This window comes from Bubalus bubalis, chromosome 18, assembly GCF_019923935.1.
Source record: "Bubalus bubalis isolate 160015118507 breed Murrah chromosome 18, NDDB_SH_1, whole genome shotgun sequence".
Classification (NCBI taxonomy): Eukaryota; Metazoa; Chordata; class Mammalia; order Artiodactyla; family Bovidae; genus Bubalus; species Bubalus bubalis.
The window spans coordinates 18,795,903-18,812,087 of NC_059174.1; the positions used below are offsets into that span (position 1 = coordinate 18,795,903).

The window sequence follows — 16,185 nt, forward strand, 5'->3', positions numbered from 1 at the left end:
CTGAAGCCACACTTAAGAGTTAAACCTCTTGATTTCCATTTTATTGCTTTCTCCTTCTTTGTGATCATGTGGACATATAAGGATGGATCAAGGAGGGACAAGAGTGGATTGAGGTTTTCAAAAGATGTCCATTTCATTCTGAGTGCTTATGGCAAGAGAGATGGGTGGCCTGTTTGCCAGTACTGTTAATAATAAGTCACTCATGTGACTTATTTTAGGGACTAACTGGTTTAAATTCCCCAGATCTTCAGAAATGTCACTTTCCACTGAGGAAGTTTTCCCTCTCATGATTACACACACACACACACACACACACACACCCCACATGTCTTCCTTCCTCAGTATTAATCACCTTCTCCTATAATTGGTACTTAAAATGTCAAAGGAGAAGAAATTAATTAACAGGAGTATCCAGTACAGCAAGGCATGCTGCAAAGCTCTGGGACTGATTATAAAAAGCATTTCCTTAAATATTTTGAGCACTTTTGGGATTCAGAAACCTCCCTTCTAATTGAAGGATCTTTAACTACACCCCAAGTCCTGGCAGGTGGCCAGGGGTGCAGAGCCACGGGAGGCCGCGTGTGGAAATTCTTTCTCCATCACCTCAGGGAGACCTCCTTCCATACTAGGATAGGTGGCAACGGAGGTTCAGAAACAGCAGGGCCCGCAGGCAGAATCTGAGAGGAAAAGGTTTAACATTACTGAGTTCCTGCTGTGTCAGGAACTTTACATACGATTTTTCACAACCATCCTTTAAGACAGGCAATCCGATTATCTCCATTTTACAGATGGGGAAATTGAGGCTCAGAGTGGTTGTGAGTTCCCCAAATCAAGCGGCTACTAACTGAAAGCGCAAAGGATTCAAACTTAGGTCTCATTCTAAAGCTTTGCTTTTTCATGGAATCTTGAAATCCTATTCCTAGCTCGCTTCTGTGCTGCTTCCCACTCCAGCTACAAACTCTCAAGCTATAGGAGTTTTGACAGCTAAGCCAAAGCCAAGACCCAGACCTGGGAGGTGGAGCAGAGAGATGCACAGCACCCCGCCCCGGCTCCAGTGTCAGCCAATGGAGCTGCGGCCCCAGCAGTCTTTCGTCCAATCAGTCAGAGGTCCCCGCCCCCATCCCCTCTCTTCTCTTCCCCGCCCCTCCACTTTCCCTTTGGCTCGACCGAGCTTGACGGAGCGGAAAGTCCCTTCAGTCCGCTCCGGGCCGGCAGCCATTGGAGGAAGATCTAGCATAGGGCGGCCCAATCAGGGCGTGCGCAGGAATGCAGCTCAGGCTGCGATTGGTTGGGGCGGCTGTTGCCCCTCCGCCCCCGCTCGCTCCCTCCCTCCCTGGGCGGTTCAGAGGCGGGGCAAGTGGGGGCGGGCCCAGGTAGCAGGTTTGGCTGCGCGGGGGCTCTCGCGTCTGAGGTAAATACTAGGGCGGTGGGTGTGGGACGGCAGGGCCAGCCGGGGAAGCGGGCTAGAGAGACTGGGGAAGGGGCGACGCCCCGCCCCGCGAGGTGAGTGAGTGAGCGAGCGGCGGAACGGGCGAGCGACGGGTGACCCGGCCCCTCGGGCGTCCCTCTCCGGCCTCTGGGCGCCTCGAACTGCCACCGCGGCCGTCGGGCCCTGGTCGCCGACCCGTTACCTGCCCCAGCCCTTAGCCGGCTAGGCCCGCGGGGTGCTGAGCCAGCTGACGTCAGCCTGGGCTTCCCCACCTCCCCAGGCCTTCCTGAAAGGGCTCCTCAGTCGTGGGAGCGTGGTCACCGCCGCCGGGACCTCTCGAGAAGCGAGGACTTGGTGTGGGAGCAACGCAGAAATCTATCTTTTTGAGCCCCCCATTTACAGATCGGGAAACTGAGGCATCCGACGGCCCGGGTTGGCATCGAGAGCGCGGGGTTGTAATCTTACCATCGGTGCCTTGGGGGTGTATCGGTCGATCGGTTTTGGAGTGTGTGGCTCCCGTCCAGGAAGAGCAGTCGGGGTTCTGGCCTCGTTAATGGCGTGTTATGCTTTTTCTTTCAGTTTCCCCCTTTCCAGGGTGAGAATGCTTTTACACAACAACCTGGAGTTCTTTAGTTGAAAGGTGCGCTCTGTTGAAGCAAGGTATTCATTCTTTTCCTCCTCCTCCCCAACCTCTCACCGCCCACCCCCCACCCCCCCCTTTATTGTCATTTTAACGATCTCTGGGGAAATCGTGAAGTCCTGACGGACGATGGTGTTCCTGGGTTTGGTTCTCAGCCGGGTCAGCTGCCCAGTTATTCATGTACTTGGCATCTTTTCTATTCCGCCCCGTGGCATTTGCATGTTTTAGGATGATTGTCGTCTTCCAGCCACCAAGCCTTTCAGTCTCTCAACCCCCATCCCGCCTGCCCCCATCCTCTCCCCATGCTCCCTGGAAAGTTATATGGTTAGCTTAACTAAGGAGCATTGCCTGCTTTGCTTTTGATTTAGAGCTAATAGGGATCTTAATAAGATTGTTCCTTTTGCAGTCATTGGCTCCTGGAGAAAAATCCAGGCCTTGAGAGAGGGTGTTCATTCAAGCGTTGGTTTTCTGCACACCCCCTCACGCCCCGAGGAGACTGAATGGTTTAAGAATTTAGCTTGCCAGTTCCCTACTGGGTAGTGGGTGGATTTGAACCAGCACAATATTAGGTGAAAATGATGTGCTGGAAATTCTTGTGGAAATTCATATACTGTGAATGTTGATAATACCCAGAACATTCTCTAATGTTCGGCTACAAAATTGTACAGTACTCTTTGGAAGAAGCCTTTCTTTGGAGGGTAACTTTTGTGAAGAGCTGGTAAGATCAGGGTGCTTGTTATATAAAACAACAGACATGCTACAGGGATGATTTCTTGTGATCTGGACTACTTGAACTGTGATTTTGTTTAAGGAAATCTACATAAGAAGACAGGAGTAATTATTCTATTCATTATTACTCCTGTCTTCTTTCAGTATTTTGTTCCTTGTTTTCACTAGGTAATCTTAAATTTGTCAGGGTATTTTCTTTGGTTTTACAGAATTGTACAACCACACATAGACATCAGACATGGTGTGAGGATCTAGGAACCCAGTTTCAAATGAACCTCAAAACAAGTTCTATTTGTGAAATTTTCTTTATTTATTTCCCCTTAAGTGTATAACAATGAAGTGGCATAAAGAGTCAGAGAATTAGAATTATTATTTATCTAGGAGATTAGGTAAAAACTGTTAAATACTCAACTCCTGAGTCTTCTTTTAAAAGAAGCTTTTAATTACTTAAATGATTAGAATGAGGACATGGAAATTTGGCTTTTACTATTATCACCTGAGTTAACCAAATCATTCATTCATTTCTGCTGTACTGAATGTCTAACATACTGTCAGGCCCTTGTTTGGGCAGTGGAAATACAAAGATGAAGGACTTCGGGAATTCACAGTTTGGAAGTGCAGTGGCCAGGTTTAACTCTGGTGAGACCAGAGTGTCCCTGGTTCTTTTGATATGAATATGTAGATGTGGGAGGCAGACTTTGTTTTAAACCTCATAAATCCCACTTGTTTTAGGGACTGAATATGTGTGTTCTTGGATCACAAGTTAAACTATGAAGAAAACTGACTCTTTTCTGGCCTGGTCGCTTTTCTGGAATCTCTGCTGTTTAGGAATGTATAAACTTGGTCTTTCAGTGAGAAATATTCTCTTTTAAAATGATAATTATTCTAGTTATCTAGAAGAATTTGGAAAAAGTTCTGTATATCTTCTTTTTTGGAGGGTATTCACACTAACCTCCATACTTCTTTGCCATTTATAATTATGGGCAGCTTTTGGTATTGTAATTTTTATTCTGATTTATATAGCCCCTTGTTTTTAAAACAAGTCCAGATATCTCAGGAGATGCAGAATGTTATTGAATTGTATGTTTTTGTTTTCTTTAGTGGAGTTCTTTGAACAGTAACCTGATAACTTGAGACTCAAAATGACATTGTTTCTTCTAGATAAATTAGCTGTTGTCAGTTTTATGTAGTTATTGTTGTTCATCTGTGCTGTATATTATCTTTTAGAACTAATTTGGACCTTTAGTATATTCATGTAAAACTTATTTCTTGATCATCTTTTCGTTGCATTTGATAGGAAGCTGATATTTGTGCCTTTTCACCATCATCTTGGTTTAATGACTTCATTGTAATACAATTAAATTCTCCTCTACTCAGGATCCAGGCCCATCAGCAAGCTTAGGTAACCATGTATATTTTCAAATCTGTGTGACCTGAACCTCTTCTGAAATGTCAAAAGAAAGTCCTATTCAGTATGGCTTCAGGGTTAAAAATATTACTGTATTACAACTCTTTGAGAATGATCATTCAGCACTTATAGTATTACTCAGTTTTCCAGCCTGAAATAAGTACAATGGTATTAAGATGAATTGTTTCAAAGTGAAGTACAGTATATTGTTAGAGGTAATTTTTAAACAGTTAGGCCTGAAAAGTAATAAGAACAAAAATGAGGGCAGCCGTCATATCTTAAATCTTCTGTATTTTTCAGTTTCGACCGCTGTGCTGAGTGCATAAAAATACTAAGCTAACAAACCTTGATTGATAAAGAACTCACTGACAGTGTGATTTAAATCTTATGCGGTCTTGAGTCAGTTTTTACTGCTTGGGGTTCTTAAGACTTAAGTGTCGTGCTTGTCCCAGTGAAAGAAGAATGTAGGCATCGTGTTCATTTCTTCAGTGGGAGAACAGTCTCTATTAGCATATTCTGCTGTAAGGCCAGTATCATGCTCGTGCTCAGTTGTGTCTGACTCTTTGTGATGTCCCGTAGACCGCGGTCTGCCAGACTCCTCTGTCCATGGGATTTCCCAGGCAAGAATTCTGGAGTGGGTTACCATTTCCTTCTCCAGTAATGCCAGTTTACTGAGATATTAATGATCATTAAATTTGTCTTATATACCTCTAGTAGAGCCATAAAATTTTCTGTTTAACTTTATCAGTTACAATCAGAATTAGTTTTTAATATGATAGTTCCAAACCTATTCTTTCTTCATGTATTCTTTAAAAGAGGAAATACCACATTTTGGGATAATGTGGTTATCCCAAAATGTGGTTTTTATTTTTGGATAATGCTTTTTAAATATTTTATAACTTTCACTTTGGCTGGTCTGGTTGTCTAACATGACGACTACTATTAATGAGTTTGTTCACTCGTTTATGCTAATGCAAGTCAGAAAAAAGTTACTGCTCCTTGTGTAGTTCTTTTTAAGATATGGTTCATAATAACTGTTATTAAATTGCCCACAACCTTCTTATAAACCAAAGTAGTTGGTTTAACTGTGTACTGTCTCTGAAATGATGTGCAAAAAACCTTTTGTAATCAAATTGATTTGAAATAGGGTGTCCTAATGCCTTCCATATAGTAGTTTAGTTTTGTCTTGGAACATTCCATTAGCACTGGTAGTTTTTATTTTAAATTGTGACATGGATTATGAAGCTGGAGAATCAATCCAGCAAGAATTGTTGGCATATACTAATTATTAAGATTCAAAGAATTTTAATATTTGAAGGCATAATTTGTTGGAACTAAAAAAAATTCCTTTCAAAACAATTGCCATACTTTAAAAATAATTTTGACCAAAAATATTTAAATATATTTGAAAAAGAACAATGCAACTTCACTTTTTTAGGAGTTGCTTTTTGACCATCTCATCCTACCTGGAGCAACAGAAATAATGCCTGTGAAATAAAGCCTATGCGCTTTACTCCTAAAGACCTGTTCAGAATTTATGTATTCCTCTTTTTGTTACTGTTTTATCTTTTTAAACACACAACCATATTTCATTACCTGGCTTCTCAGAACTGATTAGAAACAGTAAGCTGGAAGGCTGTACAAGAAGTCAAGTGCATGTTGCAGGAAACCACAGAAGATGGCTGATGGCAAGGGAAAATGGTAGAGTGTAAATCTAAGGAAGGAAGATGCAGGAACTCAGAAAAACCGTAATATAAAACCTCTTAGCAAAGAGACAAACATCTTTTCATAGTGACAGCCACATACAATGATTTACATTTATGTTGGTAACTCAGTGCTCAAGATAAAATTGAGACTATTTCCTTGTTGAAAAATGCTGACATTTAAAAAGAATTTTAGTCTGCAATAACAAATACTGCATTTGGGAACTTTTAAGGAATAGAGCCAAATTAAGGTTTGGGTCACTGGGTAGCTCACCGCAGGAGTTTTGTTTATATGGCGCCAAGGGTTTCCACAGGTGTCTTATATAAGTGGCAAATGTAAATTGATCCTGTTTCTGCTGAAGTAGTGCCCTCAAGTGGAATTAAGGCAAACACATTATAGAAAAAGAGAAAACCACTTTATGCTACCCGCCCTCACTAAATGTTGTGCATATATTTCAGTGATGTTGATTTGAAGAACAGCAAAGCCCTTTACCCTGTCTCGGGCAGTCTTCATGCCTCATTCTAGCTTGTAGAGGGCCTTTTTAGTAATAAAAACTTTACATTATAGAAAAACCTCATCAACTACCGATGTGTTATAAAAGAAATACTATTCTGTGTGTAGATTTGCCAGGTTATGTATTTAATCATTAAGTTAAATGGCTAAACTTAAAATTTGGTTCTTTAGTTTTAGGAATATTTATTTTTTAACTCCAAGAATAAAATAGATGAATATGATATTGCTGTCACCTGCTGCTGTTAGCCCAAATAATGGAAATGAATATCACCTCCTCACAGGAGGATGGAATAAATACTGTATTTAGAAACCAAATAGCCACATGCATGTGACAGAGAATACCTAAGAACCATTGTTTTCAGTAAGATAATGAATTAACATAATGAATTATAGTCTACTTGATGAAATTGTATAGTTTTAAACCTGTGATTCAAGTAGGGTTAAGAAGGCTATTTTAATTGTGAAATATGAATATCCTTGTAAAAATTTCAAATGCAAATTTGAAAGTGAGAAAGAAACAATCTTTTTTTCCTTGTCTACATAGTTAAACTTGTGGTATAAAAACATTTTATGCTTGATACTATACTGCAGTTATATTTCTTCCTTATGTAGTAGTACAAGTTTTGATGGCTACAAAATTGATTTTTAAGACATTGTTAATATAAGCAGATTTATAATATCTGATCTTTATGATTGAGAGAGATTAAATGATAGCTATGATTAATATGATTAACATTTGCTTATTAAGGATAAAATGTGTAAGATAAGAAAATGAAGCTGAGTTAGATAAAATGTTCCATTATCAAAACATGGCACACAGATAAATGAATTGTGGTTGAAGTTTTAGAATGTGATTTGATGATATTTTTATTGATAAAAATGTTCAACATAATTGTGATGGGTAACTTTTTACTTAAACTACTGGTATAGAAATAATGGCCTTTTTGATTTGTGTGTTTTGCCCAAATACAGCAGCTTATTCATTTAAGTTAGGCAGAGTCTATTAATTTTACTTTTTAAAGTTTAAAAATGTCAGAATATTTATATAAGATTATATTTTACTAGAATCTGAGTTCATAAATTTCAGTGCCTTGGAAACAAACATTATTGTCTTTGGAGATAATTTACAATTGAATCTCCTTTATTAAATATGCAATATTACAGTAGATACAAGTAATATAGTATGTCTTTTAACCTCTCAAGATATTTTTGAAAGTATATCATTATGTGTATGTGTGTGTTTTTACTAGCTGAATGAAGAATTTAAAAATTCTTTGACCTTAATTTTAGCTCATGTAGAGTGAAGTGTAAAGTTTCTCTTTGCTTGTCCTCCAGGCATTTTGATTTGCTGTCTTTTTACAGCATGGACACCAAATTGCTAAAAACATGCTTTGGGACTGCCAATGAATTTATCTTTTGTGGTTTTACTACACACTTAGTAATTCCCTTTTTCTTGAGTTAATATTTTGGAGTTAATATCACAATGAGTTCGGGCTTATGGAGCCAAGAAAAAGTTACTTCACCCTACTGGGAAGAGCGGAGTTTTTATTTGCTTCTTCAAGAATGCAGTGTTACAGACAAACAAACACAAAAACTCCTTAAAGTACCAAAGGGAAGTATAGGACAGAATATCCAAGACCGTTCTGTGGGGCTTTCGAGGATTCCTTCTGCCAAAGGCAAGAAAAATCAGATTGGATTAAAAATTCTAGAGCAACCACATGCAGTTCTGTTTGTTGATGAAAAGGATGTTGTAGAAATAAATGAGAAATTCACAGAGTTACTTTTGGCAATTACCAATTGTGAAGAGAGGTTCAGCTTGTTTAAAAACAGAAACAGACTAAGTAAAGGCCTCCAAATAGATGTGGGCTGCCCTGTGAAAGTCCAGCTGAGATCTGGGGAAGAAAAATTTCCTGGAGTTGTGCGCTTCAGAGGACCTTTATTAGCAGAGAGGACAGTATCGGGAATATTCTTTGGAGTAGAATTACTGGTAAGTTTGATAAGTCATTTTAGTGGGCTGTGTATTTATGTGTGTCTGTGTCTGTGTGCACATACATTTTTCTTTTTCCTTTTTTGAATACAAAATAAGTTTTCCCAGAATTCTATATTTTTTAATGTTCGTAATCCTGAGGATTTACTTTCTAATGGTAGATTAAGATGATACAAAGATGATGCTTTGAAAACTTTGAAAAACTACGTATAGTAGGAAATATACAAAGAGATCATGTAGTTATTGAAGACTTTCCTATCTTTGAATATTAAAAATGAACTCTTAGCAATTGTAAACAAATTACTTAAAATTGTTAATTATCCTGTGACATTATCGGTAGGTTTCTTAGCCTTTCTTAAAGTATACTATTAAGTAACAAAATTTGGATATATAAGTTGTAGCAATTTCAACTGGCTTATAGTTGTCCCTGATAATATATGTGAAAATCATGTTGACATTTGTTTGCACTGAAAAGAAAACCAAGAACTCTGTGATAATGTTTCCAAAATTAATATTCTCAAGAATTTAAATGTTAGTTACATTTTGACATTCTTGCAAATACAATTTCATGCCTCATTTGCTTTTTAAGTTTTTTAAGCAGCAATTGTAAAACAATTGGAGAATTGAATCCCAGCTATGCCATTTACTAGCTGAGTAACCAAACTGCTTTCTAAATCTGCATCCTCATCTGTGAAATAGTGATATTAATACACAACTTGCAGTGTTTTTGTGATATATTGATTCAGGATTTAACATGGTGACTGGCACATAGTACGTGCTCAATAAATGGAGACAACACTACTGTTAAAGTAAGTTTTTCTTTTTATGACAAAATTTTTGTTAAAACCACAATGTGAACTCCAGCCCAAGCTCTCTCACAGTAGAGTTATCATTTAAAATTATCATGTAATTTTATTTCAGCATCCGATACAGTTTCTTCCTTATTTTTTGAACACCCTATATTCAATGGTAACTGCTAATAATTATATTTCTTATATGTGTCACTTAGAATTTGTTCAGTGATTTCTCTGAAGTCCACAGAGTGCATCTTTTTTCTTAGGGATCATCTTTCTCTATCAGTCACTCACTTTTTTTTTTCCTCTCATTTAAAAACTAGGAAGAAGGTCGTGGCCAAGGTTTCACTGATGGCGTATATCAAGGGAAGCAGCTTTTTCAGTGTGATGAAGATTGTGGAGTATTTGTTGCGTTGGACAAGCTAGAACTCATAGAAGATGATGACACTGGATTGGAAAGTGATTATGCAGGTCCAGTGGATACAATGCAAGTTGAACTTCCCCCTCTGGAAATAAACTCCAGAGTTTCTTTGAAGCTTGGAGAAACTATAGAATCTGGAACGGTTATATTCTGTGATGTTTTGCCAGGCAAAGAAAGCTTAGGATATTTTGTTGGTGTGGACATGGTAAGAAATTTTGAATTATATTGTCTTTGTTGTATATATCTGTTAGTTTTATAACCAATTTAGGTACAGATTAAACACTTTGAATACTTAAAATAGACTAATTTGGAGTAATTTAAAGACCTCGTTCTAATTTATCTTTCGTAAAGGAATGTTAATACGGGATAGGAGTCTAGTTGTAGAATTATAGTTATTCATTTTTCCAGTCTGAATAAACAGAAATAATGTTTTCAGTCTTTAAATTTGCTGTGTAATAAACAGAAAAAACCCCCACCAGAATGTATTGCATTATGTCTTAGTTTTCTTTATTTTGAAAAGGCTTTTTTTTTGTAATCTGTGTTTCTCTTTTTGTAATATTTTGCTGAATTTTACTGACTGATCTGATTTTAATGATTTAGTGTAAAAGTCACTTATGGAAAATGCCTGAATAGAGGAACAGCACGTTGCTTTAGAGGAAAGACAATTCATTGCCTTCATAGGGTGTATTTCACTCAAAAAAGTTTTTTTTTTTATTGTGGTAAAATTTATGAAACATAAAATTTACCAATTTAGCCATTTTAAAGTGACATTAAGTACATTCACATTGTTGTGCACCCATCACCGCTATTCATCTCCAGAACATTTTCTTCAACCCAAAATGAAACTCTGTACTTATTAAACAATAACACCCTATTACTCACTCCTCTCAGCCAGTGTTCTTCTGACAAGCAGAATTCTTTCTGTCTTTGTGTATTTGCTTATTCTCTGTGCCTCATATAAGTGGAATCATACAGTATTTGTATTTTCATTTGTGTCACTCATTGTTAATGTTACCTTACAGTCATAATTGTTAATAATGAATAACAGTACATGTGGGATTAAGAGAAGGAGAAGAAAAAGGCTTGAGAACATTTTTTATCATAGATTGAAAATATGGACAAGAATTTGTTAGGTATAATGAAGAAAATTCATATGGAATTATTAAACACCAGCAAGAATTGGGAGAGGTTGTGAGTAATAGATTTTTGTACTCATGGTGTTTTTAGTGATTATTTTTATCTATTCAGTTATACTTTGGGTAGGATATGAATGCTCTAGTGTAAGTTTCTCTTACACTTTGCTTGGAAATCCAAGGAAATTCTATTTGATACCCATTAGTTAGATAAATCTCACTCTGTTGTTTAGATAAACACTTACTGAACATTTACCATGTGAAAAGTTAGAGCCAGAGTTAAATACGTAGGTCCCTCAGGATAGCTAGAAATAAAACACATTTTAAACCATTATTCTTTAAATATTCAGAACTTATTTAGAAAAGAGAGTGTGGGCTGAGCAGGGGCAGCATTGGAGAAAGAGGGCCATAGGTCATTGGAGTTAGTTTCCTTTTGCTTTAGGTCATTTAGGCCTCAAACTTGGCAAAAGCCATTTAGACCTTCCTCTCCTTAGATGGCAGTGTAGGTAGCATCTTGTTTACTTGGGGCGTCTGCCGAGCCATTGCACTAAAGCTTCTCCCCCGCCTCTGTCTTCCAGTTGGCTTGTGCAAGCATTCGTTCCAAACCCCTCTAGTGCAGTCCTTGAAAGGAAAGTTCTGGCTAATGCAGTAGTGTTCATCTCCTTCTATTTCCAATGCTATTTAGAATGCTGTCCACATTGGTGCTCAGGGCAGTTGTCCGACTGGACTGTCTTCTTAATCTAGCTCCATGAACAGCACTGGACAAGTTGGTGCTAGACTGGAATATAAAGTAATTAATATAAAGATCTCCATTTTGAAGAGAATTCTTGCATACCCATAAAATGACAAAAGAACAATTGAAAAAATAGACTTTCTGTCTATAGAAAAAATTTCCTATCTATACAGGAATTCAAATTGAACATTTATGTAAGTGCTCAGGGAATGTGAAGGAGTGAATAGAGCAAGCTAGGGTTAATTAGGGGCCACTTTCTGGGTGAAACGGTGTATGATTACTGCATCTACCAGTGCAGATGTATGTTATATAGACTATTTATTGTCTAGTCAAGTATGATGAACACTTTTGATCCTTTGCTCACCAGGTGGGTTTCTGTGGCTTGATTATTTTGGATATCATTTTTTAGAGGATCCTCTTGTGGAAAATATGCTTTCATATTTGTTTTATTGAGGAGGATTTTAAAGTTTATTCTGTTAATTTCTAGGATAATCCTATTGGCAACTGGGATGGAAGATTTGATGGAGTGCAGCTTTGTAGTTTTGCAAGTGTTGAAAGTACAATTCTCTTGCATATCAATGACATCATCCCAGGTATGTTTTCTTTGTGTTTTATATATTGTTAAGGCAGAGCTTCTAAGACATAGTCAGTTATGAGGATATAAATATAAGCTTCAAGATGCGTTTTTGGAACTTGATTTTTATATTATGGAATTGTTATTACATAGGATATCTTTCCTTACCCCCAAATAAAAATACTTAAAGATTTTCATTTCTAAAAGTATATGAGTGTGGGGTACCTTTTATTTGTTATCATTCACTTTTTCATTACTTGTCTATTTTAACCCTTTCTAATAATTGCAAGAGTCAGAAAATATAATAAACTGCTACCTGTTTGAGTGAGAGCCTGGTTTCAACTAGAAGCCTTTTAGTAGAAGTTGGTCATTTTAATATAATCTAATATATTGTGGAGAGGATTCTTGCTGGATACCTCATGAGATCTCTTCCAGTTTTAAGGTGGTATAATTGATCTAACTTCATGACTCTGTAATCAGAAACAGATCACTCAACTTTTACATCTTAAAAATAATCTTAAGCAACCTTTATTTTACCTCAAAGAAGTAGCATCTAATGGCTGATGTCAACTAATTGATAATTCTTATAGTTAGCAGATTCAGCATCACCTTCTCCCTGCTCTTAGTAGAATTGCAGTTAGAAGCTCGTCTACTGGTAGTATGTTAATCATGAAACATACAGAGGCAATCAAAGTTGGCGATTCTCATTGAACATTATGCAGCTATGAATTGTCAGAAAGCCTGCATTCAATAGCCACAAATTATGAATTTCTTAATTAGATGACTTCTACATTCTTGACAAAGTTATAAGGTAGGTCTTAAGTTTAGTTCAGTCGCTCCGCAGCATGCCAGGCCTCCCTGTCCATCACCAACTCCTGGAGTTCACCCAAACCCATGTGCATTGTGTCGGTGATGCCATCCAACCATCTCATTCTCTGTCGTCCCCTTCTCCTCCTGCCTTCAATCTTTCCCAGCATCAGGGTCTTTTCAAATGAGTCAGCTCTTCACATCAGGTGGCCAAAGTATTGGAGTGTCAGCTTCAACATCAGTCCCTCCAATGAACACCCAGGACTGATCTCCTTTAGGATGGACTGGTTGGATCTCCTTGCAGTCCAAAGGACTCTCAAGAGTCTTCTCCAGTATCACAGTTCAGAAGCATCAATTCTTCAGCACTCAGCTTTCTTTATAGTCCAACTCTCACATCCATACATGACCACTGGAAAAACCATAGTCTTGACTAGATGGACCTTTGTTGGCAAAGTCATGTCTCTGCTTTTTAATATGCTGTCTAGGTTGGTCATAACTTTTATTCCAAGGAGTAAGTGTCTGTTAATTTCATGGCTGCAGTCACCATCTGCAATGATTTTGGAGCCCCGAAAAATAAAGTCAGCCACTGTTTCCCCTAGTTTCCCCATCTATTTGCCATGAAGTGATGGGACCAGATGCCATGATCTTAGTTTTCTGAATGTTGAGCTTTAAGCCAACTTTTTCCCTCTCCTCTTTTACCTTCATCAAGAGGCTCTTTAGTTCCTCTTCACTTTCTGCCATAAGGGTGGTGTCATCTGCATATCTGAGGTTATTGATATTTTTTCCAGCAATCTTGATTCCAGCTTGTGCTTCCTCCAGCCAGCACTAAGGTAGGTCTTAATTATCCCCATTTTGCTGATGAAAAAAAACTGGGGCTCAGATAGGGATAAGATTTGCTAGGATCAACTAAGATCCTACTTGATTTTTGTAGAGCCAGAATTCAAATCCAGGCTTGTCTGATTATAAAGCTCTGCCCTTTTCAGTACCTCCTCACCCCAAGTCCTGTGTGTTGACTTGGGATGTGAAGACCTGTATAGAAGCCTCACATGTATACTTGGGAATATTGTTTCTATGGGGATATATTTTGTCTCTGAGTCTTTAAAAGCTGACTTTTGCTATATCAAGAATCACAACTGAACAAAATGGTTTTGTTTTTTTTTGCTATCAGTGTTATTGCTGATTTTGACATAGGACACTTTTGAGTACCCCACAGGTCATTTCAGGTCCTCAGTTCCTTTTTTGTAAAGATGAAAGGGTTAATTAATACTAGATGATTCTTAAGATTCCTTCTAGCCTGTATTCTTTGCCATTCCTAATTCCCTGTTGACTTGGCAAGTAATAAGTGCTTGTTTTGCTGACTTAGGAAATGCTTTCTACGTTAGCTTTTAGCCTTGCAGCAAGAATACATTAATTAGTTGGAGAAAGGAGATTCAAATGATAAGTTTGTTTCCATTTTGCTTTGTAAAAGTCTGACATACTTTATTTTCCTTGATTTCTTTAAAATCAGGTTTTAATTTCTTACACATTGGGTTCTTAGCTATTTCTTTGCTTCCCTTTGGAAATGAATGCCTTATATTCAAGGGGAAGCATACATGTGCTTGATATTTTATCTAGTAATATTTAATTTACCTTTTCATGTGTGCTTATGGAAAAACATAGTTTGTAATATTATAATTTGAAATAACCTTTTGATGTTACAATAAATGTTTATTGTCTAAAAAGCAGTTTTCCTAAGGCTTGTTCCTTCATCAGATGTTATTAAACCTTACTTAGGGTTTTTGGTTTTTTTTTTGGTGTTGAGGATATAGTAGGAAACAAAACAGATAAAAGTTCAGAAATGGAGCTTTTATTCTAGAGAGTGAAGACAGATAATGAATGAGATATATGGTCAATTAGGAGCTTCCCAGGTGGCTCAGTGGTAAAGAATCCACCTGCAAATGCAGGAGATGCTGGAGACGTGGGTTCCATGGCTGGGTCAGGAAGATCCCCTGGAGAAGGAAATGGCAACCCACTCAAGTATTCTTGCCTGGGAAATCCCATGGTAGAGGAGCCTGGTGGGCTACAGTGGATGGGGTCACAAGGTTTCAGACACAACTTAGCGACTAAATAACCACAGTGGTCAATTAGATGCTGATTGAGTGGAGAGTGGTAAGCAAGGTAAGGGGAAAGGGTGTGCTGGGGTGTGAAGGGTGGGATTTTGTTTTTACTTTATGTAGAGTAGTCCCTTGGCTTGGGGTATCTCTTCATGGCTGCTCCAGCAAAGGGCAGCCGCTGCTTCTTACCTTGGACATGGGATATCTCCTCATGTCCTCCACTCCTGACCTTGGACCAAAGAAAAGCAAGGAGAGATAAGAAAGCCTTCTTCAGTGATCAGTGCAAAGAAATAGAGGAGAATAATAGAATGGGAAAGACTGGAGATCTCTTCAGGAAAATTAGAGATACCAAAGGAACATTTCATGCAAAGATGGGCTCAATAAAGCACAGAAATGGTTTGGACCTAGCAGAAGCAGAAGATATTAAGAAGAGGTGGCAAAAATACACAGAAGAACTGTATGAAAAAGATATTCACGACCCAGATAATCACAATGGTGTGATCACTCACCTAGAGCCAGACGTCCTGGAATGTGAAGTCAAGTGGGCCTTAGGAAGCATTACTACAAACAAAGCTAGTGGAGGTTATGGAATTCCAGTTGAGCTATTTCAAATCCTAAAAGATGATGCCGTGAAAGTGCTGCACTCAATATGCCAACAAATTTGGAAAACTCAGCAGTGGAAAACTCAGTCAGTTTTCATTCCAGTCTCAAAGAAAGGCAGTGCCAAAGAATGCTCAAACTATCGCACAGTTGCACTCATCTCACATACTAGCAAAGTAATGCTCAAAATTCTTCAAGCCAGGCTTCAGCAATACGTGAACTGTGAACTTCCAGATGTTCGAGCTGGTTTTAAAAAAGGCAGAGGAACCAGAGATCAAATTGCCAACATCTGCTGGATCATGCAAAAAGCAAGAGAGTTCTAGAAAAACTATGCCAAAGCCTTTGACTGTGTGGATCACAATAAACTGTGGAGAATTCTGAAAGAGATGGAAATACCAGACCACCTGACCTGCCTCTTGAGAAATCTTTATGCAGGTCAGGAAGCAACAGTTAGAACTGGACATGGAACAACAGACTGGTTCCAAATAGGAAAAGGAGTCAAGGCTGTATTTTGTCAACCTGCTTATTTAACTTATATGCAGAGTACATCATGAGAAACGCTGGAGTGGAAGAAGCACAAGCTGGAATCAGGATTGCCGGGAGAAATATCAATAACCTCA

General features: G+C 38.2%; 1 protein-coding gene across 12 annotated transcripts in view; it reads left to right on the forward strand.

The window, feature by feature from the left end:
* The first annotated feature begins 1,330 nt into the window (after window positions 1-1,330).
* CYLD (CYLD lysine 63 deubiquitinase) overlaps window positions 1,331-16,185 on the forward strand; it is a 67,709-nt gene continuing 52,854 nt past the window's right edge. For 2 of the 12 annotated variants that reach the window (XM_044931836.1, XM_044931837.1), the window contains exons 1-4: window positions 1,525-2,089; window positions 7,759-8,410; window positions 9,528-9,830; window positions 11,979-12,084. In XM_044931836.1, coding sequence (XP_044787771.1) covers window positions 7,907-8,410; window positions 9,528-9,830; window positions 11,979-12,084 — 913 coding nt within the window. In that variant the 5' untranslated portion in view covers window positions 1,525-2,089; window positions 7,759-7,906. The other 10 variants (XM_006043268.3, XM_025268650.2, XM_006043270.3 and 7 more) reach the window with 10 other exon arrangements.